The sequence below is a fragment of the Pogoniulus pusillus genome, chromosome 35 (genome assembly GCF_015220805.1).
Source record: "Pogoniulus pusillus isolate bPogPus1 chromosome 35, bPogPus1.pri, whole genome shotgun sequence".
NCBI lineage: Eukaryota > Metazoa > Chordata > Aves > Piciformes > Lybiidae > Pogoniulus > Pogoniulus pusillus.
In genome coordinates, this window is record NC_087298.1 from 12,547,850 (window position 1) to 12,571,010 (window position 23,161).

The 23,161-nt window shown below is 47.8% G+C and overlaps 2 protein-coding genes across 10 annotated transcripts in view; one reads left to right on the forward strand and one right to left on the reverse strand.

Annotated features, from left to right (window-relative positions):
- Window positions 1-14,664, reverse strand: part of RPL7A (ribosomal protein L7a) — a 233,057-nt gene extending 218,393 nt beyond the window's left edge. Inside the window, exon 1 of the mRNA XM_064171563.1 lies at window positions 14,660-14,664. Coding sequence (XP_064027633.1) covers window positions 14,660-14,662 — 3 coding nt within the window. The 5' untranslated portion in view covers window positions 14,663-14,664. The remainder of the gene's footprint in view (window positions 1-14,659) is intronic.
- Window positions 1-21,372, forward strand: part of TSC1 (TSC complex subunit 1) — a 34,055-nt gene extending 12,683 nt beyond the window's left edge. For 6 of the 9 annotated variants that reach the window (XM_064171542.1, XM_064171545.1, XM_064171544.1 and 3 more), the window contains 18 exons: window positions 1,587-1,731; window positions 2,736-2,890; window positions 3,519-3,592; window positions 5,053-5,231; window positions 6,593-6,702; window positions 6,941-7,064; window positions 7,578-7,693; window positions 8,001-8,073; window positions 9,813-9,911; window positions 10,003-10,573; window positions 11,281-11,324; window positions 12,833-12,999; window positions 13,715-13,897; window positions 14,276-14,386; window positions 14,934-15,056; window positions 16,040-16,227; window positions 17,396-17,557; window positions 18,254-21,372. In XM_064171542.1, coding sequence (XP_064027612.1) covers window positions 1,587-1,731; window positions 2,736-2,890; window positions 3,519-3,592; window positions 5,053-5,231; window positions 6,593-6,702; window positions 6,941-7,064; window positions 7,578-7,693; window positions 8,001-8,073; window positions 9,813-9,911; window positions 10,003-10,573; window positions 11,281-11,324; window positions 12,833-12,999; window positions 13,715-13,897; window positions 14,276-14,386; window positions 14,934-15,056; window positions 16,040-16,227; window positions 17,396-17,557; window positions 18,254-18,740 — 3,111 coding nt within the window. In that variant the 3' untranslated portion in view covers window positions 18,741-21,372. The remainder of the gene's footprint in view (window positions 1-1,586; window positions 1,732-2,735; window positions 2,891-3,518; window positions 3,593-5,052; window positions 5,232-6,592; window positions 6,703-6,940; window positions 7,065-7,577; window positions 7,694-8,000; window positions 8,074-9,812; window positions 9,912-10,002; window positions 10,574-11,280; window positions 11,325-12,832; window positions 13,000-13,714; window positions 13,898-14,275; window positions 14,387-14,933; window positions 15,057-16,039; window positions 16,228-17,395; window positions 17,558-18,253) is intronic. The other 3 variants (XM_064171549.1, XM_064171548.1, XM_064171550.1) reach the window with 3 other exon arrangements.
- The last annotated feature ends 1,789 nt before the right edge of the window (window positions 21,373-23,161 follow it).

Below are 23,161 nucleotides of genomic sequence, written 5' to 3' on the forward strand. Positions count from 1 at the left end.
CCATGTCATTTAGAAGATTTTAAACTGTTGGTTAAGATACTGAGCCCTGGTGGAATTACATCAGCTGCATGCTCTGTGGTTACTGGCAGTCTTGGGTCTAAAAGCCACTGTCACTGTAGAGCTTTGGATTAGGAAAGTTTGCTGAAACTTCTCTCAAAGTAAGTTGAAGAGAGTGGGGCCTTTGGTGGAGTTGGTGGATGGCTGGAATGTGAATTTTGAGGAGAAGCACAGTAACTTCAGGAGAATCCCATTGGTGCATTCTGAAACCTCTGCATGTAAGGTCACAAGCTCTGCTTGCCCTGGAGATGGGCTGTGCAACAGCAGACTGTTCCATGGTGAAATTACCTTGAGAAGGCTTTCCTTCTTAGCTACACACCTCCTGGATTGCAAGAGGATAGCTGCTTCCTCAGGATGGTTTTCCACCACCTCCCCCCATCTGCAAATTTCTCAGCCACAATACTGCACAGAGTTTGACAATGAATAAGGAGTGGGAAGTGCTTTGAGGCCAGGATGTCTTCTCAGTAATCTCATTTGATATGATAGTGAAGAATTCCTGTTAGTCATTTAAGTCATGTTAAAATGTGTGATGCAGTCAAGTGCCAGTCCTCTTCCAAACAAATGTGCCAAGGAAACAGTTACTGGACCTCCTGATGTACCTGACAAAGGTGTTGTTATCCCTTCCAGTTTGAGTTGTATCTGATTGTGACAGGTGTGAGGTGTGTCAGAAGGTGGCAGATATGTGAAAGTGCTGGGGATGTGTACAAAGGGGTAGAGGTGGAGTGTGCTGTGACAAGGTGTGTCTGAATGAAGGAGAGGCTGTAGATCACACAGAGGAAGCAAAATTCATACACTGAATGTGTCCAGTGAGCCCAAGTGACTCTTGGGAGGTACTAAAACCATCTCAGTGGCATCTAGCCACAGTCCTCCCTGTGCTCTTTTAGTCCTCTCCTGACAAAGCAGCCACCAAGCAAAGTGCATGGTCTGCTGGGGAAACAAGCAGGGACCCACCAGGAAAGACTTTGAATGTTTTCTGTGTCCTGTCCTCAATCCTGATTCTCTGGCATTGTTTCATCTAGCTAAAGACTGTAACTGCCCCATCGCTGTCTCAGTGTGAGCCAGGGGGTTCTGGTTATTGTCTGAGTGACTCCAGCAGCCAGAATCATCAGTCAACTTTAACAGAAAAGCTTTTGACCTTCGTGTTGGTAATTGGCCAACATCTTTGAGTACTCTGATCAGTTTTGCAGGTTTTTAGGCTCTGGATGCTGTGTTCTGGGCTCTGGGAAAGAAGGAAGGTGGTGCAGAGGATGCTTCCCATAGCAGTGTTTTTGTTTTCCTGCTCAAGTGTGGGATTGTGGTGATGTTCCTGCTTTAACCAAGAGAAGCAGCAACATAGGAGCAAGAATCCCAAATGTTTTCACTTAGAGTTGGTGAAGGAGACAAGAATCTTGGTTCTGCAGTTCTGGTAGCTTTCAAAGTAGAGAACTTTTTCCATGATGATGATTCTGTGTTGGCTTCATCCTTGGAAAAAAGAAAAAAGGAACTCAACACTTCTGAGTGACTAATTGAGGTTTTTTCCCTTCTTGCAGACTGACACAGATGTAGTAGTACTCACCACAGGTGTCCTAGTGCTAATAACCATGTTGCCAATGATTCCTCAGTCTGGCAAACAGTATCTTCATGATTTCTTTGGTATCTTTGGGCGTCTCTCAGCCTGGTGCTTGCAGAATCCAGGTGAGATTTCAACTTTGTTGCATGCAGTTATGGTTTAGTTGTATCCCCGTGACTCCTGTGCAGTTGGTGAGCACATTCTTTTGTCAGACTCTTCATGGTCTGAGATCACTGAGATGCAGAAGATGATGTGGCAAGCCCACATGCTCTTCTGGTCTTTGATAGCATCGGGGAGCACTTATCTTCTCAAGATTTGAAAGCCTTTCAGGTTCCTCCATGTGGTGCTGCTACCACATAAAGCTTCACTGGACCAAAATGCTACCCTGCTGACAGCAAAAAGCAGGTTGGCCTTAATGGATAGGGAAGGGAAAATGCTAACACTTGAGGCAGCTATCTGGGAATTTGAGATCCCAGCTATGGATGGGATGGGGGAAGAAACAACCTTTAAGAGTTTCTTTTAATGTGCAACTATCAATAGCCATGGAGGTGTTGGTAAAACCAGCCTTGTCTGTTAGAGGATTGGTTCTGATGAGTTGGTTTTGCTGAGTCTGTTGTGAGGTGTCTGATATCTAACACGAGTTAGCTCTGTGTGTCTCATGCTGTTAAGCACATGGAGATGCTATTTAGAGGACCATATTGCATTGCAAGAAGATTGGAACTTAGAAGGTTCAACTCTGGCATGATTGCTTTTGGTGGATGCAAGCTTTTGGGGTTTGCTTTTGAAGTGAAGCAAACCTTAGTTTTCACTTCCAGTCAGTCAGCCTTGCAAACTCTGTTTCACTACCTAGAAGGGTTTCAGGTTTTAACTTGAATTAGAAAAGCCACACTGTGCTGTGACAGGATACTGCTTGGAATTGATGGTCCATGTCTTAATGGTTGGCTTTGCTGTAAGCTGCTGAGCAAGTGGTGTCTGCTCTCTCACAAGACTTCACACTTTCAGTAGGCACCGTTTTGTCTCTGAAAGACTTGCTCCAGTTAACATTTCAAATGTATAAGCATCTGAGTGCTTAGAAGTTTTTGTTCCTTTCTCCCTCATAATGAAAAGAGATTTCAACTGCTTTTTCCAGGTCATGTGGCAGAGATTTATCTTGTCCATCTCCATGCCAGCGTTTATGCTCTCTTCCATCGTCTCTATGGAATGTATCCTTGCAATTTTGTCTCCTTTCTGCGTTCTCACTACAGTATGAAGGAAAACTTGGAGACCTTTGAAGAGGTAGTCAAGGTAAAACACTGCTCTCTGTTATCTGAGCCATAGAATTCAGGTGTTTGCCAGCCTGGAGAAGAGAAAGCTCTGGGGGGACCTAATAGCATCCTTCTAGTACCTTGAAGGATGCCTACAAGAAGGCTGCAGAGGGACTGTCTCCAAAGCCCTGCAGTGACAGGACAAGGGGTAATGGTTTGAGGAGTGGATTTAGATGGGAAGTTAGAGACAAGTTCTGCATCATGAGAGTGGTGGAACACTGCAACAGGTTGCCCAGGGAGGTAGCTGAGGCTCCATCCCTGGAGATAGTCAAGGTCAGGCTTGACAAGGCTCTGAGCAACCTGATCTAGTGTTGGATGTCCCTGCGAGGGGGTTGGGCTAGGTGACCTTTGGAGCTGCCTTCCAACCCAAACTATTCTATGATTTACTTGAGGGATGATCAGCAAAACAGAATAAAAAGTGGCTGTTGGGAGACTGAAATGTGAGTTTAGGAGCTAAATCCTCTCTTGAAGCTGTTTGTTAGCTTTGTTAAGTGTAACACTCTGAACTCTTGGGATCTGTGGGTTGCTCATCAGCTCTGTGCAGCTCAGTGCAATCAGAAGATGCTGTACCAGCAATACTCAACCTCTTCTTGCTCTTGTTCATCCAGCCAATGATGGAACACGTGCGAATTCATCCAGAATTAGTGACTGGATCTAAGGACCATGAACTGGACCCACGAAGGTATGTATGTAGAGATATAAATGTTCACTCTGCTCTTAGGAGAGTCCATGAATGAGCAGTTCTTAGTTCAGTTATTTCAGCATGCTTACAGCAAAACCTTTTCTGTCAGCAGCAGCTGGTGTGCCAGTGGTGCTTTGCCACTCATGTTCATAGTGAACAAGTAGACTTTCTTCATCCAAGCTGGCTGAACAAGCAAAAGCTGTTGTGAAAGGCCACTAACAGCAGTCTTGGGGCTCTAAATTCATTTTGTGTCTGGGATAGAATCTGTCTTCTAAGACTTGACTTGATCTTAATTTTATGCCTTAACTATCAAGCATCCTCATAATGTTCTAAAAGAATTTGCTTATAATCAATAAAGAGAAACTCCCACTGCCCTGCTTCATTGCCTTAAGGTTTGGGTCTGTTCCTTTCTTTGTTTTTTTGGACTGTTGAAGGATTTGGTGGGACCTAAGTGTTTAAAATGGCTTCAGTATGTCTTGTTTTGGTACCTAGATATTGGTTCAGTTAAGAGATCAATTCTTTTAACAGGTATGTCTTAACATTATCAGCTGTTATTAGTTCTCTTTAGAAATAGGCTCATTTGCCTGCAGCAGCACCACTTGCTGCTTTTCTCTTGTCTCCACAGGCCCAGCCACTGAAGAGGAGAAATTGACTCTTGTTGCTGCACAGTAGTGCTCTTGCCCTGCTTTTCAGAGCCACTAGGAAAACACTACTAAATGGGAACCTATTGAATATCACAATGCTGAATTTTGCAGGCTTCTCCCAGGCAGGGGGGAGGGTGGCACCATTAAAGGAGTACAATTGGCACAAAACTACCAGTTGAAGCCTTCTGGTTTGGTATCTTGCACATAATATCTTACGTTGAAAAGCAACTCAGCCTTTGGTAGGCAGCCTTCTGTGCTTTCTCTTTTTTCCAGTGAACTTCCACCCCCTGAAGTATTGGGCAGAACTAATCTGGCTGCTTAATTTAGTGACAAAAAGTTTTCAGAGTGAAGGAGCTAGTGGTAATAAAAAACATGCCCAAAATTTGGGAGGAAGCAACCACAGACTTGAAGCTGGCATTGCAGATGGTGATTGCTTAAGTAACCTAAGATTCCCTCACTGCTGGCATGTCTAAATTTTGACTACCAACATCTGAGTCTAATTGAGCTGATTTCTACAGCTGCTGAAGCTCAGGATCAAGCAAGCCTTCCTATGCTGTTCCTCCTTTCCAGAGTGCTCCATGGAGACCTTTATGGGTCTCTGTGTCAAAGCTGTTTGTCTCCTCTTTGAGACCCCCTCTCACAAGTCATCTGGTTGCCATTTCTGCTGGGTGCCTTGTTCCAGTTCTGGCTGCGAGCATGCAAAGCTTCCTGGAACAACCAAGCCATCCTCCAAGCCAATTCCTCCTGTCTCCAGGATCCTTTGCTTGTAACAATAATTGACTAACTTACTCTTTTGGATCCACAAACTGTCTGCAGGTGGAAAAGACTAGAAACCCACGATGTTGTGATAGAATGTGCCAAAATCTCCTTGGACCCTGCAGAAGCCTCCTATGAAGATGGTTATTACTCTGTGTCTCGGAAACTCTGCACAAGCTTAAAACATCATCAAACTGACTCCAGTGCCAGCTACTACATTGACACACAGAGCAGCTATGGTAAGGCCATGGATTCATTCTCTGCAGCTAGGAATCTGTGAATCTTATCCTATAAACCTGTCACTCTTTACAGTGAGGCTGCTGAGGCACTGGAACAGGTTGTCCAGAAAAGTTTTGGATGCCTCATAGGAGTGTTTAAGAGTGGATGAGGCTTTGAGCAGCCTGACTTAGTGGGAGGTGTCCCTGCCTATGACAGGGCTGTTGGAACTGGATGATCTTTATAGTCTCTTCCAACTCAAGCCATTCTGTGACCTGCCTGCTGGCTAATGAATGCCCAATTCAGGGAGGGAAACTGTCCCTAGAGCAAAAAAACAACTAATTTCTCCCACTTTAAAGTTCAGTTCTTAGGCACCAGAAAATAAACCATCATTTAATGAGTAATAAATAGATGCTGCAGAGGCAGAGCTGGGGTTCTTCAGCCTAGAGAAGAGAAGGCTCCAGGGGGTCCTTAGAGCTGCCTTCCAATACCTGAAGGGATCCTACAGGAAGGCTGCAGAGGGATTTTTCACATGTGTGTCTGAGACAGGATGGGTTGAAGCTGAGGGAGAGCAGGATTAGACTGGAGCTGAGAAAGAAGTTCTTCACAGAATCACAGAATTAACCAGGTTGGAAAAGACCTCTAGGATCACAGAGTCCAACCTGTCACTTAATCCTTCTAACTAACCCATGGCACTAAGTGCCTCATGCAGCCTCCTTTTAAACACCTCCAGGGATGGGGACTCCACTACCTCTCCAAGCAGCCCATTCTAATGCCAATCACTCTTTCCATGCAGAACTGCTTGCTAACACCCAGCCTAAACCTGCCCTAGTGCAGTTGGAGGCTGTGTGCTCTTGTTCTGTCCCTGGGTGTCTGGGTAAAAGAGACCAACCCCTGCCTGGCTACAACCTTCTTTCAGGTAGTTGTAGAGAGCAATGAGGTCTTCAGAGGGAGGGTGGTGAGACTCTTGCACAGGCTGCCCAGGGAGGCCATGGCTGCCTCCTCCCTAGAGGTGTTTAAGGCCAGGTTGGATGAGGCCTTGAGCAGCTGAGTCTAGTTGAGAGGTGTCTCTGCCCATAGCAGGGGGGTTGGAGCCAGATGAGCTCTGAGGTCCCTTCCAACCTAAGCCATTCTATGAGTTGTCTTTCTGCTGCCTCTTCCTCCCCTGCCCCAAAACTGACTCACCCCAAAGAAACAGAAGCTGTAATCTGTTATATATCCGATAGATGCTTGCTTGGGCTGGCAGAGAAGTCTTTGAAGTGCCAGCTACAAAGGTGGATGTTGAATAGATCTGAAATGTTTTGCTTTAAAGGTCTTTAACCCTGAATTTGTCTTTAGTGAGTTGGATCCCTCTTAATTGGTTTTATGTCTTTGTAACTTCCAGGAACTTCTACCCCATACTCCACTCCTCGGCTAACACTATCACAAATGCCAGGGCAGCTACCTCAGATTCTGAGCCCACGGTCGATACGGCTGTCAACTGAGCCACAGCAGGTAAAGCAGGAGAGAAAGCACAGCAGGCTTCTAAAGCTCTCCACTTTGCTCCTACTTTCTCATCACAGCCATAAAAATTCCTGTTTCTGAGAAGCACTCTGAGTTCTTCAGAACTTGCTCTACATTTTGTGTTTCATCTGCACCTGGTTTCCTGTGTCAGAACCTGCACACAGGTGTTTCACATCTTCCTTTTCTGTGCCCTGCTGACCTGTGTTTGTTGTGTGTTGCTTTCACACAGGTTACCATCTGGAGTCCTTCTGCAGTTTGTGGTATGACCACTCCACCAACCTCCCCTGGAATTGTCCCATCAGATTCATCCCAGTCTACATCACAACCTTACAGCAAAGCCTTTGGCACATCTGGTACGTGCTGAGTTTTGGAACTGGGCCCTCGAGGTTTGTTAGAGTAGAGGCTCTGGCTGTAAATGTTGCCATTGACTCCCTGAATGGGAATGTCACAAGATGCCATTGGGCAGGCTGAAGTCATTGCTTCTGGGATCTGAGTTTGTGGGCATCTAGAGCAGGGCTAATGCAAACACTGAGGTAGGACATGAGTTATGAGGAATTCAGTGCCAAGGTCTGAAGCAAGGCTCTTAGAAACTGCATTTTAGCTTCATCAAGAGTTCAAAGATTTACAGGATCACAGAATCACAGGATGAAAGGGGTTAGAAGGGACCCAAAGAGTTTTGAGTCCAATCCCCCTGCCAAAACAGGACCATAAAATCTATCTCAGGTCACAGAGGAACACATCCAGATAGGCCTTGAAAGTCTGCAGAGAAGGCAGTAGATGGTCGAGGCAGTGTGTAAATGCACATAAAACAGTCAGCTGGAAGGAGGAAACAGGAGCCTGCTGAGAAAGTTTTTGCTCCTCTTCAGCAGGGGGCAAAGGAACACCTTTGGGAACGCCAGCCACGTCTCCTCCTCCGCCCTGCACCTCAGATGACTTTGTGCATGTGTCACTCTCTTCAGCTGCTGCCACGCCTCCTAAGAAGGTACCACAACATTATTCTGCCAGACCAATCTGATTGGTTTTCACTGACTTGCTGTGACCATAACTGTGGGAAGAGGCAGAGTAACCAAGAGCATTTCGTTGCAAAGCCCCATTTTGTTCTCAGCTCAGGCAGCTGTTGCCACTTCCAGCTGGCACAGGCTTGTTTCTTACACAGGTTTGCTGTCAAAGCCACCTATTTGCAGGAATTGCCTTTCTATCAAACTGTCCCCAGAGGGTTGTTTCCAACAGGTGTCTGATGCAAAGAATCTATTTTAGTTTTGTTGTTGGTTGTGGTTGTTATTTTTCAGGAGGACAAACCAGATCCTGGGAGGCCTTTACTGTACCGACAGCAAAATGTCACAAACAGCGATAAATCATTGGGTGAGCTCCCATTTTCCTCTCCCCACTACAAGAACCCATTGCAAATAAATCCTGTGTTTGTTGATACTTCCAATTGCCAAATCCTTTTCCACAGGTTTTTCTCTTTCTTGTTTCTTGGTTTTCTTTCTTTTTTACCCTCTTAAGTATTATACCTCCAGGATCCTGCCCTAACCTGTGATTCAACTTAAAATCTTCCTGTGATGTTTTTGATTTTAACTCTTCTCCTTCAGAAAGGGCTTGCAGGGCTTTGATCTCTTTTCTTTAACTGGCTCTCCTGCAGTCATAAACTCATAGAATTGGTTGGATTAGAAGGCACCTTAAAGATCATCTAGTTCCAACCCCACTGCCATGAGCAGGGACACCTTCCACTAGAGCAGGTTGCTTAAAGCCTCATCCAGCCTGGCCTTGAACACCTTCGGAGAGGGAGCATCCACAACCTCCTTGAATGGTTTGGGTTGGAAGGGACCTCAAAGACCATCTAATTCCAACCTCCCTGCCATGAGCAGGGACACCTTCCCCTAGGTCAGGTTGCTCAAAGCCTCATCTAACCCCTCCTTCTTGGAGGGAGTAGCCACAACCACCCTAGATGGTTCAGGTTGGAAGGGATCTCAAAGACCATTTAATTCCAACCTCCCTGCCATGAGCAGGGACACCTTCTATGCAACCAGTTTGGTCAAGGCCTCATCTTATGTCTGAATACAGAGAGCTACATGGAGGGCTGCAAAAAGGTGGGATTTCAGTGGGGTTTTTTTACACCTGATTCTTTGAGGGTGACTTTTTTTCATTAGAAACCTCAAGTTGTATGTGAAGTTCTACTTCTTCAAGGTTTATGTTGCATGCCTGGATCAAACTGTAAGGCTGCACATAAGGACTGATTTGATGCTCCCTTTTAAAGGCTTTTGGTTTCTGTCTGCAATTACATTGCTGTACTTGAACGTTTTTTTTCAAGTCCTGTGGAGTGTTGTGAAATGAACAGTGGGTGGTTGAGGAGCTCAGCTTCTAGTAGGTAAATCTAGACTCCATTTTCTCTGTTATCTACATCTGTGACAGCTGCAGAAGGTTTTTTTGGCACTGTAATTGAGACTTCTTTACCATCCTCAAAGTGGAGATGATGGTGACTGTGAAGCTGGCTTTCCTTGGTCAAGTCATACAGCAACACTAAAAATCTGCTCTTTCTGAGTTACAGCTTCAGAACAGGTTAATTTTTCACTGGGTCCCTAACCTGTGACTCTGCTGCAAGTGTGAGGTTTCTCTCCCTCGTTCTTCAGTGCAATCTCCCTGCAGCTGTGTCTTGTTCTGATCAGTAGCCATAAATTGTCACCTTTGTGTGACATAGGTTCACTGAACTTCGTTTTTCCTTGTGTAGCCAAGGAGGCTGAAGGGGAGTTTGATGCTGATGTGGAAGTAGAATGGAGACACCACATTTGGGCCCCCTTGTGAAGTCTTAAATTTGTCAGGTTAAACTGCAGGCAGCACAGCCCTGTTCATCCAGCTGCTTGCCCACACTTGTGCAAGAGCAGATGTGACATTGTTGGAGTCAGGGCTGACCAGTGGCTGAGGTCTGAGCTGGTTTCCAGGTGGAATGGAACAGGAGCCAGCTCGCTTCCTCCTTTGAGGATACACCTGAAGGAGGGACAAGCTTTTTCTAAGGACCTTAAAGACTTCTGGTTTGTGCTGGGCTAAGAGTGGAGAAAACTCAGCAGCTGTACAACTAAACTTGTCTTGTCTCTCCTTTTCAGACACACCCGGTAGTAAAAGTTCAGTCACCTTAAGTGATCTTCCAGAGTTTTTAGGTGGTTTGTCTTTCGAAGATAGTGCTGAAAAGGACAGAGAGGAAGGTAATTGCTGTCATTTCCTTTGCTAAGGAATGTTAAGGATGTTTGTGGTGTCAAAATACAAGAGAAGTAATTGCCCTCCCATCCTCCTCAGATGCAATATCTAAAGAGATCTCCGAGATCACCACCGATGCTGAACACATGGTGCCTAGAGGAGGATTTGACTCCCCGTTTTACCGCACAAATGAAAGTCTGTCGGGCTCTCAAAAGAAGACCCATTCGGTAGTCTCTGGTGTTCAGGGCCACAGTCAGACCTCTGAGCCTTTAACATCTTCTCTGGACAAGTCTGGGCCTGAGAACGCGCGGGAAACACCCAAACAAACGTTTACTCCCATCGACAAACCCTGCGGAGGCTCGGGAGAGAGCCCTGCTGGTAACAGGGAAGGAACTTCGGGGGAGACAAATATTCTCACTCCCAGCCCTTGCAAAGTACCAGCACAAAGGAGAGTGGTGGTTGGGAGTGGGCAGCCTCCCCTATACGAGCACCTTTTTGAGGTTGCATTACCAAAGACTGCCTACCTCTTTGTTGGCAAGAAGACTGAGGAGCTGCTAAAGAAAGCCAAGGGAAGCCAGGAGGATGATTTCATGTCCTCTACTTCTCCTGTGGAAGTACTGGACAGGCTGATACAGCAAGGAGCAGATGCACACACTAAGGAGCTGAACAAGTAGGTGACTGCAAGTCTTCCTTTGCAAGCTTTGTTGTTCTTTTTTTGTGCTGCCTTTATTTTAAGAGCTGTGCCTGGCAAACAGCCACGGCTGGAAATCAAACCATGTTGTGTGAAATGCTGCTCTTAACCCAGCCAGGGGCTCTGGGTGCAGGGGTTCCATCCATGTGTGATATGAAAAAGGGACTGGGAGTGTTGTACTCTAACTGCTTTCACTGTCAGAGCTCAGGATGAGGAAGCAGGGCTGTGGGCTGTGGTGCAGGAGGGGGTTTGGTACCCCTGTTAGTGAGGTTTGGTTTACTTCGTTGGGATTAAGTCCCACACTAGATACTCCAAAGCAAACATAGAGGGCAAGGGGAGATTGATGCTTCCTTCTTTTTAAGGTACTTGAACTGAAGAACCAGATGTAAGGTTGAGGTCTCTCTGCTCTCTGTTCATCTTACTACCCTGCATAATACTTTGTCCTTTTCTTGTTGTTTTTTATGCCTGAGAGGATTTTTCTCCACATTTTAAGGCATGATGCCCTCCCACCCTGCCCTTGCAGCCTGCTGCTTGCACAGTTCCCCTTTGCCCTTTTCAGACTGCCAGACTGTAATTGTCCTTTTCTGAGGCTGTAAGCTCTTGAGGAGGGCATTCCAGTTGCAAGTGACTTTCAGAGTGGTTTTGTAGTTAAACTTCCTGGTTAATGCTGTGTTTTCATTTTTCAGATTGTCTCTGCCAAGCAAATCTGCTGACTGGACTCACTTTGGAGGTGAGGAAGCTTCTCCTGTGATTAGGAAATCTGTTCCTCTATTATTAGACCTGCTTGAACAACAACCTGCACACTCAGTTTTAACTAATGCTGCAGAACAGTGGTGGCTGCCTTCCATTAAACCATGCTTAGCAGGTAGACCTCTGTGTCCCAGTGAGAGGAGATGCATTTTCTTCTTGGAAAAGTGGAAGCTGCCTTCCCTCCTCTTCCAGATAGAATCATAGACTCAACTAGGTTGGAAGACACCTCCAAACTCATACAGTCCAACCTAGCACCCAGCCTTATCCAGTCTTTTCTTGAACACCTACAGGGGTGTTTCTGCTTTTGACCCTTTGAGACCTGCCAGCCTTCAGAGTGATGCTGGTCTAACAGATCCACCTTTTCAATACTCTTTGAATCTTAACCTGATGAGTTTTTTTTTTCCTTGCTGTAATTCTTTTTAAGCCAGAAGTTCAAAGAACTCTGATTTCAGAGAACTCTGGCCTGGGTCAGCAGTAGTGTGGCCAGCAGGAGTAGGGAAGTGATCGTGCCCCTGTACTACGCACTGGTGAGGCCACACCTCAAACACTGGGTTCAGTTTTGGGCTGCTCACTCCAACAAGGACATTGAGGGGCTGGGGAGGGTCCAGAGAAGGGTAACAAGGCTGGGGAAGGGTCTGGAGAACAGGGCTGGGGAGGAGCAGATGAGGAAACTGAGGATGTTTGGTGTGGAGAGGAGGAGGCTGAGGGGAGATTTCATTGCTCTCTACAGCTGCCTGAAAGGAGGCTGTAGTGAGGTGGGTTTTGGGCTGTTCTCCCTGGTATCAGCTGACAGAACAAGGGCAAATGGCCTGAAACTCCACCAGGGGAGGCTCACTGGAGAGTAGGAAAAATTCTTTGCTGCAGGAGTGGTCAGAGGTTGGAACAGGCTGCCCAGGGAGGTGGTGGAGCCTCCATTCCTGGAGGCATCTGCCATGTAGCCGTGGCACCTTGGGGTATGATTTGATGGCCATGGTGGTGTTGGGTGGACTTGATGATCTGTTAAGATTCCTCTCAGCAATGGCCCTGAGGGCAGACCTCATTGCTGTCTACAACTACCTGAAGGGACATTGTGGAGAGGCTGCTGCTAGGCTCTTCTTATAGGTAATTTGAGACAGAAGGAGGAGGAATGGCCTCAAGCTGAGGCTAGGAAGGTTTAGATTGGACATTAGGGAAAGGTTTTCAAGGAGAGAGTGGTCAGGGACTGGAATGAGCTGCCCAGGGAGGTGGTGGAGTTACCAACCTTGAATGTGTTTTGGTTGTGGTACTTAGGGAGATGGTTTAAGGTGAATCTTGCAGAGTAGGACTGTAGGTTGGACTTGGTGCTCCTGAGGGGCTTTGCCCACCTGCACGTTTGTGTGGTTCTGTGGTTCTTCTTCTCCAACCAAAGCAATTCTGTGGCTCTCTGACTTGCTTAGTTGATATTCCCCTGATGTGGAAGAGGGGCAGGGTGATTCAGTAACCTCTTGTGTCCCCCTAACTGCACTCCAGGTTCTCCCCCTTCAGATGAGATTCACACCCTGCGGAACCAGCTGCTGCTGCTGCACAACCAGTTACTGTACGAGCGCTTCAAGAGGCAGCAGCACGCCCTGCGCAACCGCCGCCTGCTGCGCAAGGTCATCAAAGCAACGGCCCTGGAGGAGCACAATGCTGCCATGGTGAGCAGGCCTGCAGCCTTGGCACGGGCTCACATGGGAAGGGCTGATCGTGAGCCAGCAATGTGCACTTGTGGCCAGGAGGGACAATGTCATTCTGAGGTTTATTAGAAGGGCTGTAGTTAGTAAGTGGAGAGAGGTTCTCCTGTCCCTCTGCTCTGCCCTGCAGAGGCCACATCTGCAGTACTGCCTCTAGTTCTGGGCTCCCCAGTTTAAGAGGGATGTAGAACTGCTTGAGAGAGTTTCACTGTGAGGGTGCCAGGGCCCTGCAGCAGGCTGCTTGGAGAGGTTGTGGAGTGTCATTCTCTGGAGACACTCAAAACCAGTCTGGATGTGTTCCTGTGTGACCTGCCCTGGGTCATCCTCCTCTGGCAGGGGGGTTGGACTCAATATTTCAAGGCCACTTCCAGCCCCTAACATTCTGTGATTCATTTATGTAGCCCAGGGCCCTGTCAAGAGCCTGAGTGGATGTCTGCTATTGCTCATTGTGCCTTTGGATGTGACTTTGAACTTTCAGCCTGTCCACTCTGTCACCATTCAATCTTCAGCCAAAAGAACCACCCCAACGCCCCCCAGAACCTTAAGAACATGAATGTTCTATCTATGGAACTGCTGCATGCTGTTGATTGATCGCTTTACTTAGCTAGAGGCTCAGGCCAGATGTTCTGACTGCTCAAGCAGCTGTCTTGTCTGATGCTTTGTCTGGGATTTTTAACAGAAGGATCAGCTAAAGCTACAGGAAAAAGAAATCCAGGCCTTGAAACTGAGTCTGCAGAAAGAACAGGCAAGGTACCACCAGTTTCAGGAGGAACATGAAAATATAGTGGCTCAGCTTCACAGCCAGATCAGACAGCTGCAGCACGACCGGGAGGAATTCTACAACCAGAGCCAGGAATTGCAGGTATGAAGCACAGCACTGAAGAAACTGCTCTTATCTGCTTACTGGCTTTAAAAATAACCTCCCCTAACAACGTGGCATCAAATACCTGAGAGAAAGTGAACATAGCTCTGCTGGAGAGATTGGCCCAGTTGAGAACAATACACTGGGCAAATGGAAATGGCCGACTTAGTGTCCTGCTGTAGTTCTGGTTTCTCCTGTCCTCGGTTTGGAAACAGGAAGATGCAGTTTCCTAGCTGGGTTGGGGGCGTTCAGTCTTAGTTCCATGTGCAGTGCTGCAGGTTACAGTTCTCCAGCCAGGTACCATTGCTGGTCCTTATTGAAGTTTCTGAACCCTGAGTGAGTTGGGTGTGGGTTTTTTTTTCCCCTTCACTTGAACAGACCAAGCTGGAAGACTGCAGGACTATGATTGCAGACCTGAGGTTAGAATTAAAGAAGGCTAACAACAAGGTGTGTCACACTGAACTGCTGCTCAGCCAAGTGTCTCAAAAGGTAAGAGAAGTTTTCTCCCAGAGTCCCTTTGTGTCTTTCTGTTTATTCCTGATAACTTTTTTGATCAGATGCTTTTGTTTTTATTGTTCTTAAAGAAATCTGTCCTTAGTTGCATAAAATCTGACATGATTTGTACAAAAACACCACAGAGAGATGGACTTCGATTGGAGGAAACTTGAAACTCACTTCACAGCCTTCTGAAACTTCTCATTTGGGCTGCTTTTTCCCTAGTAGGAATCTGCAGTCTTGTGTTAAAGCTTTTGTAAACCTTGCCATCTTGGAGATGTTGAGTTTTGTACCAGCAATGGTGTGGACTTCAGGTGTGAGTGTAAACATGATTCTGTGAAGGGAAGCAATGCTCCTGTGGTGAAGTTCTCTTTGGGCTCTCCCTAGCCTTAGGAAAACTAAGGCATTTATCACTTGCTTCTGTTGCATTGAATTCTTACCTTTGTCTCCCTTCCTTACACCCTGTAAACACAGTGCCTGTGAGCTCTGACTCTGCAGCTCAACATCCCAGTGTTTGATTCTGTTCAATTACTCTTTCAAGCTTTCCAACAGTGAATCGGTGCAACAGCAGATGGAGTTCTTGAACAGGCAGCTTCTGGTTCTTGGGGAGGTCAATGAGTTGTACCTGGAGCAGCTGCAGCACAAGCACACAGACACTACAAAGGTAGGGTTACAGAGACAGCCTTTTGGGAGGGCTTTGTTTGAAGTCATCATCAAACTGTTCCCATCTTTGTGTTCAGAATGAAGGAAGTGCTGTGGAACTTCACAGATGGTTGGGTCTGAAATTGTCATTTCAGGAATGGGATTTCATCTTCAGTCTTGTGATAAGTTTTTATGCTCATTGCCAGTAGGGAATCTCCTCAGTGCCTGGTGCTGGAAAGCGAAGGAGGGGATGTTAGGGAGCACTTCAGTGAGGTTTTAGCCACTTGATGGTCATTTTTTTTCTTGTCAAAGGCCAAGACTGTTGTGCTGTTGTTGTCCCTGGCAGCAGAGTTTTGCTGGTCAAGCAGCACTGGACTCTTAGATTTGTGAAAGACCAAAACCTAGGAAGGTAGTGCTGGGAAGCAGGGAAGTAGAAAGATCTCAACGAGGTTTTTCAGGGTTTGGTGAGGTGCTGTTTTGAAACAGTCTTCCTCTTCTCAGAGTTAGCATTTACTTTCACTAATCCTTCTGTGCTTCATATGGTTTTACTTCCTGACTTCAAAGGCACCTTGTTTTAATTAGAAGCAAGTAAATAGCACAACAATGTAACTGTTTCTGCGTGAGAACAAGTCATTAAAGAAGGTGAATAATAAGGCTAAAAAAAGCCTTTTTACTGGTATTTAATGAAGGTCATGTTGCAAAAATGGTTTTTAAAGTGAGGCTTTGTCTGTTCTGATCTGGTGCCCAACTGCCAAGTTTGCTTTGCTGAAAAGAGCTTTTCCTGAAGCAACGTCGATGTGCTAATAAATTCCAGTGATGCAGAGTTGTTCTCACAGTAACTTAATAGTAGAGTATCCAGTTTTCTCTATCTGTTTTTAGAAATGCTGCTTTTATTCCATCTTCCTTAAAAATGGCACCTATTTATAGCCTCCAGAACGTGTCTACTTAGTAATCAGAACAACAGAGCTGAGATGATACTGTTAACACTGTGTTCTTTCCTTCGAGGAGGTTGAAATGTTGCACGCTGCTTTCCGGAAAGAACTGGAGAAAGCAAAGCTCTGTGTTCAACAGCAAAGCCAAAGGCTTGATGCTTCCCAGAAAAGGATAGCTGAACTGGAATCTCAGCTTGCTAAAAAGGACCACCTCTTCCTGGAGCAAAAGAAATACCTGGAAGATGTCAAAATTCAAGCAAGGTAGAGGCTTCCCCTGTAAAATTGTAGCTGTGCGCTGTTGGAATGTTAAGGAATCAGAGAATCAGGCAGGTTGGGAGAGAGCTCCAAGCATCTCCAGCCCAACCTAGCACCCAGCCCTGCCCAACCAACCAGACCATGGCACTAAGTGCCCCAGCCAGGCTTGGCTTCAACACCTCCAGCCACAAAGACTCCACCACCTCCCTGGGCAGCCCATTCCAGTGCCAATCACTCTCTCTGCCAACAACTTCCTCCAACATCCAGCCTAGACCTGCCCTGGCACAGCTTGAGGCTGTGTCCCCTTGTTCTGTTGCTGGCTGCCTGGCAGCAGAGCCCAACCCCACCTGGCTACAGCCTCCCTGCAGGCAGCAATGAGCTCTGCCCTGAGCCTCCTCTGCTGCAGGCTGCACCCCCCCAGCTCCCTCAGCCTCTCCTCACAGGGCTCTGCTCCAGGCCCCTCACCAGCTTTGTCGCCCTCCTGTGGACACCTTCCAGTACTGCAACATCTCTCTGCAATTCAGGAGCCCAGAACTGGACACAGCACTCAATGTGCGTCCTGAGCAGTGCTGAGCACAGGGGCAGAAGAACCTCCCTTGTCCTGCTGCCCACACTGCTCCCGATCCAGGCCAAGATGCCAGTGCTTGGACTTGATCTTAAAGGTCTTCATAGATTCGTGGAGTGGATTGGAAGGGACCTTAAAGATCATTTAATTCCAGCCCTCCCAACCATGTTGATTAAGGCCTCATCCACCCTGGCCTTGAACACCTCCAGGGAGGGAGCATCCACAGCCTCTCTGGGTGTCCTATTCTAGACTCTCCCTAACCTCACCATAAAGAATTTCTTCCTAATCTCCAGTCTCAATCTATTCTCTCTCATCCTATCACTGCCAGCCCTTGTAAATTTACAAGTCCCTTCTTGGCTTTCTTGTAGGCTTCCTCCAGGTACACATGAGAAGGCACCCACCTGGATGTGTTCTTGTGTGGCCTGCCTTAGGTGATCCTGCTTTGGCAGGGGAGTTAGGCTTGATCTCTGGAGGTCTCTTCCAACCCCTGGGGACCTTCTGTGGTTCTGTAATGCTGAAACCTTTGAAGCAAAATAATTTTATGGTCTTAGTTGAAGCAGATTATGGAGACACTTGGCCTGATGGATTTTGGTTTCTCTTTCTGGTCAGAGGTCAGCTGCAAGCAGTGGAGAGTAGGTACAAGGCCCAGAAGAGAATCACACAGGCATTTGAGCTGGAGATCTTGGATCTGTTTGGCCGGCTGGAGAAGAGCAGCCTACTGAAAAAACTTGAAGATGATAAAACAGAAGCAGCTGAAGCAGCAGAAGAAAGGTAAAGGGTGGTGATGTGAAATGTGCTGGCCTCATGACCAGCTCCTTGGAACCTAATGGAGTCCCTAGCACTTGGATGCATCCCCTCAAAATACTTCTGTTACCCCCCCTTTTGACAGACTGAGTCTGTGTGAGGTTACTGAGAGTCACTGACAGAGCTGGAGGTGCTTGTGAAGTACTTTCCAGGCAGCTGAACCATCAGAATCTGAGGGCAAGCCCTGCTTGGGCTCCCAGCTTGGTCTCTTTAATCATCAGATTGTCAGCCTGTTGTTAAGTAGTTGTTTTGCCTCGGGTGCCTTGAGTGCTGCACTTCCCTTCAGACCCCTTGGGTGTTTCTCTGCACCAAATCCTACCACAGCATCAGGGTGATTTTGCCACCAGACTCGTGGTGATCGTGAGTTAGGGAAAAGGAAGATCTCCAAGGCAAGGAAGATCTTTACCTTAGGAGATCAGGATCCAGTTTCATTATTGTCAGTTGGGATTTCAAATGCTGGATGCTGCAAAGCTGAGTGAGTTTTCTGGTTACCCTCTTGTCACTTCTGCTTTGCTACATGACTGAAAGGAAACCTGTTTGAAGCAGGCATGTGGCAGCACTGGGAGGTGATCAAAGCCTTTGCCTCTCCCCAGTCCTTCCCCTGCCACTGGAGCCAGCTGCTGCCGTTTCCCTGACGCTGTGTCCTCTCTCTTTCCAAAACAGGCTGGATTGTGGTAACGAAGATGCTGTGGTGGGATACAGTGAAGAAACAATTGGTAGAAATGGCGAGACCAAACCTGCCAGCACTCGAGGCAGCAGTAGCAGTAAGGGGGGCAGCAGCAGCGAGCTCTCCACCCCAGAAAAACCCCAGAACCAGAGGTTCAGCAGTCGCTGGGAGACATCCGTGTTGCTGGAGCCCTCGACTGCTGTCCCACTGACTGTAGGTTCACTCCCCAGCTCCAAGAGCTTCCTTGGAATGAAGGCACGAGAGTTATTTCGCAACAAGAGTGAGAGCCAGTGTGACGAGGAGGGTGTCACCATCAACAGGCTTTCTGATGCCCTAAAGACTGAACTCTCCAGAGATCCCAGCATGGAGACGAAGGCCCCTCCGAGCCCTGATAACCTTAGCCTCTCGCCTAAGATCCAGGAAAGCAGTGTTGGACAGCTTCATATCATGGACTACAATGAAACTCATCATGACCACAGTTAAAAAGGAAGATAGTCAATCAGTGTTATTTTCATATTCTTGGCATAGAACAGGGGGTGTGAATGCAAGTTTAACTAAAAGCTTTTCTGTTTCTTTGGTCTGAGCAGCTGGCTCGTGCAGCGGAGTAGGATCCATGTCCAGGAGGCTGCTGAACGAATGCAAAGTGGATTTTGGGGGTCTGGAATTGAAATGCCCAACCTAACTTTTGCTTCTTTCTCAAACTCAGTCCTTAGCAGCGTGTACTAACCTGAAGGGACAGCTGTTAGCATTTGCAAGGTTTTCTTCTTGGGTTTTTTTTCCCCTCCCTCCCCTTTCTCCCCACCCCCAGTGGAGTGGCTGCGTTTATGAACTTGAGTGCAATATGAGGCCAAATTAACATTTGTGAGTCTCCTTTGAATGCTTTGTTATTTCCTTGCAAGCTTCCACTTTAGAGCAGTGAATTGTGCTGCCTGGTCTGGGTGACTTTGGGTGCTCTCATCCTGGAAAGAAGCAGCACTAGGATTTCTAGTGCGTTCGTCTGAAGGTCTCTCTTTTGCCTGTCCCACATCCCTCAGAGCCCAGGCTTCACTGAGGTGGACTCTGAATACCTAAACCTTTAAAGGAGAGTGTACCTCTGCAAAATGATCCCCTTCACCCTATTTCATCATCATTGTTTATATTGTCCTTAACATTTCCTGGGAAGTTCCAGTTGAGCAGACTGTGAGGCACTGGAGCTTGTAATGCAGAAGAGCCCATGGGTGCTGAAGCCTTCTTACAGCACGAGCTTCTGATGGCGATTGCCTGGCAGGCTGCTGCTGACCTCAGACTGCTTCCTGTGGGGAAGCAATTGGGATGGGAGAAGAGAGGGAAGGGGAAGCTTGACTTGAGTAGGGAGAGCATGCAGGGCCTTTGTGTGGAGTTGCAAGCTTATGAAGCTTTGCAGAGGAGCATTTGCTTTTCTCATCAGGGAGATACCTGTGCTGCCTGACCCTCCCTCCTTGTCCTGATTCTTTGGTTCCTGCTCTGAGCAAGAACAGAGTCCAAGAAATTGGCTTCATTCTTCCTGGGGATAAGTTTTCAGGCTTGACTTACAGAATGTGGTTTCCTTTGAGTGCTGTTTTGTTCAGGCTGCAGCAGGGTTTTCAGCTCAGCAATGTCAGTTTGGCTCTAAGTATCTTTTCTTACCCTCACCCTGCTTCCTTAGCAGATAAGGCTGAGGAAGAAGCCTGCTCAAGCTCTGAACTCTGCCACGAAGCCTTTCTGTGTTGATCATGTTTTAAGTCAACAATGAACCTTCTGTGAAAGGAGGATTGTGGGCTCAAGGCTTGTCAGTGGTCAGACTCCATCTCTTGTGTGAGAGAGAAGGGCCTGCTGCTGGGCAGGCAGCAAGCTTGTTCCAAGTGTTGGGTATGTGTGGGGCTGGGGGTGCTCAGGCGTATCAGGCTTCACAGTGTCCTGCATCGTGCATGGCCTCAAACCTGCAGTGGGTGGCAGCTGCTGTTGAAGAATTGTCTCAGATACAAATCAAGTCCAAGTACACTTTGCAGCACAGATCCCTCCTTAACCTGACCGGGGCAGGAGTCTGTCAGAGCAGCTGGCAGTACGCTAATGTGTGCCTGATGGGACCTGTCCTCTCCTTTCCACCCCTCCCGAGGGTCTAAATACATTTCTGCCTCTCAGAATTCTCCTCAGTGTCCCTTTGGTTGGTCAGTTCCTAACTCTGGAAGTAAAGGTGAACTTCAGTGGTTTTGTCCAAGCTTGAATCTGCATGGCATAGAAAATAGCAAGTTGGTTGTAAGTGACAGGCTGGTTTTGTCGACATGTCCCTAGGCTTTCTAAGACGTAGCAGTAGCAGACGTGGTAGAGAGTATGTTTTGGTGAGATTTGGAGGTTTCCTGCCCCTTGCCCCCCACCAGGTCCCAGCCCCAGGAGTTGGAATTGTTTGCACATTGCTCTTGAAGGCTTGGCTCAGCCTTTGGTTGGGCTGGAGGAGCTCCTTCACCTCTCACCCTTCAGCTTCTTGAGTTGCTAACTGAGGAGAGGAGGATATTTTCCTGGTCAGCGCTTCCTTGGTGGCTACCACAGAGCTTGATGCTAAAGTGACTTTTGGGCTGGGCTTTTGGCTTGGTTTGTTTTGTTCTTTTCCAAAAGGATTTTAGCACCAGGATTAAGTAACAAAAACCACTTTAGCTTTGGTTATGGACCACAAAGATTATTAGAGGAACAAATTTTGCCATTCTCTCTTTTTTTTTTTTTGTCTTAAGTCTAAAAACTTCTGGATCTGCTTTCTGTAGTTAACTTTGCAGTTTGTCTGAGGGGGAGGGTGTCCCATCAGCGAAATGGAAACAGATTGAATGTCTCCTTTCTTTTTCTGTTGGTTTTAAAACTGACTGCTTTTAGTTAAACCTCAAATTGCTGTCTTTCTTTTTTTTTTGGTCAAGTTAACCTGTTCCCTGCCTCGCTCTTCGTAAGCATGTTTAAAACAATCCACGTTAAGATGCCATAAATATGAAGTCCGAGGAAATGGTACAATCTTAAGCTAAAGAGAACTTTAAACCAAAAGGAAGTTTTGCTCTCCTTTATTAGAATGTTCTAAAATGTCAAGGCAGTTGCTTGTGTTTAACTGTGAACAAATAAAATGTATTGTTTTGCACTACTCTGTGTTTAAACCACCCCCCACCGCTGCCAGCTGCTACCGCTCCGGGATGGAGGGGACACAGGAATGAGTGAGGCACCGAAATGCCTTCTGACATGGTAGAATCAGGGTTGGAAGGGACCACAAGGATCAGGCACTTCCAACCCCCTGCCGTAGACAGGGACACCTCCCACTAGAACAGGTTGCTCAAGGCATCATCCAGCCTGGTCTTGAGTATCTCCAGGGAGGTCGTGGAGCACAGAAGCACCCAACGTGATCTTTGATCACGTTGGGTGCTTCTGTGCTCCACGACCTCCCTGGGCAACCTTGTGCCAGTGTCTCACCACCCTCGACCTGTGCCAGTGTCTACCGTTGACCTGTGTCAGTCTCTCCCCCACCCTCACTGCCCACACGAATTGGCCAATTTCAAACCCCCTGCCATGCCCAGGGACACCTCGCACCAGATCAGGCTGGCCACAGCCTCAGCCAGCCTGGCCTTAAACACCTGCAGGGATGAGGCTTTCATCATCTTCCTGGGCAGCCCCTTCCAGGGTCTCCCCACTCTCATGCTGAAGAACTTCCTAACATCCAGGCTGACTCTCCCCATTTCCAGTTTTGTTCCATTCCCCCCAGTTCTATCACTCCCTGACAGCCTAAAAAGTCCTTCCCCAGCTTTCTTGTAGGTGCCCTTAAGATACTGAAAGGTCACAATGAAGTCACCTGAGGGTGGTGTGAGTAGTTCAGAGCAGGACAGAAGTTCTGCTCTTTGTGGGTGAGGTTTGTTGTGAGAAGCTTAAGACGTTGCTGGGAGGGTGCCCAGAGGAGGGCACCAAAGCTGGGGAAGGGTGTGGAGAGCAGGACTGGTGAGGAGCAGCTGAGGGAACTCAGGATGCTCAGCTTGGAGGAAAAAGAGGCTGAGGGGAGACCTCATAGCTCTCTGCATCTCCCTGAGAGGAGGTTGGAGTGAGGTGGGATTGGTCTCTTCTCCCCAGAACCAGGTGAGAGGAGAGGAAAGGGCCTGAAACTGTGCCAGGAAAGGTTTAGGTTGGAGATTAGGCAAGTTTTCTTGGTGGGAGAAGTGGTCAGGCATAGGAACAGGCTGCCCTGGGAGGTGGTGGAGTCACCACCCTGCAGGTGTTCAGGAAACCTGTGGCCATGGCCCTTTGGGCATGGATTAATGGCCAGGGTGGTGCTGGGCTGAGGGCTGCACTCAAAGGTCTCTCCGGAGCCCAACAATTCTTTGATTCTAACAAACAATTTGATCTCATCAGGTGGAGCCAAAGCCTTTTTCTGCTGTGACAAGCACCCAGCCATGACATCTGATCCAATCCATCAGCTCGCTGCTGCAGCTGGCACTGGCCACGTAGGCTGCCGACTGCACAGCGACCAGACAAATCAATCACTGCCACCGGCCCCGGCTGCTGGTTTCAGAGCTGCGGCTGCTGCCAGGAGCTGCCCAGCTCGCTCTGCCCCTGCTCTGCTGCTGCTCGCCCCTGCCCAGCAGTCACTGCAACGGGAACCAGGGCAGCTGAGGAGCATTTTCCCACTGGTCACTGATGTGAGTGAGGGGCAGTGGTGGCGCACGAAGGGGGTCACTGCAGCGGGGCAGGCAGGACCAGGTGCTGGCCCCGGGTCCCCTCACCTCTGGCCCTGCTGCTTCTCAACCGCGGCCACTAGAGGCCCCGCGAAGCTCATCACATCGCTCGGCGGCGGCTGCAAGGTGGCTTTGGGGAGGCTGAGTTCCCTCTGTCCCTTGAACCAGCCCCTCTCGTTCTCTTCAGAGCCCCCCATCAGCTCTGGCACTTGATCT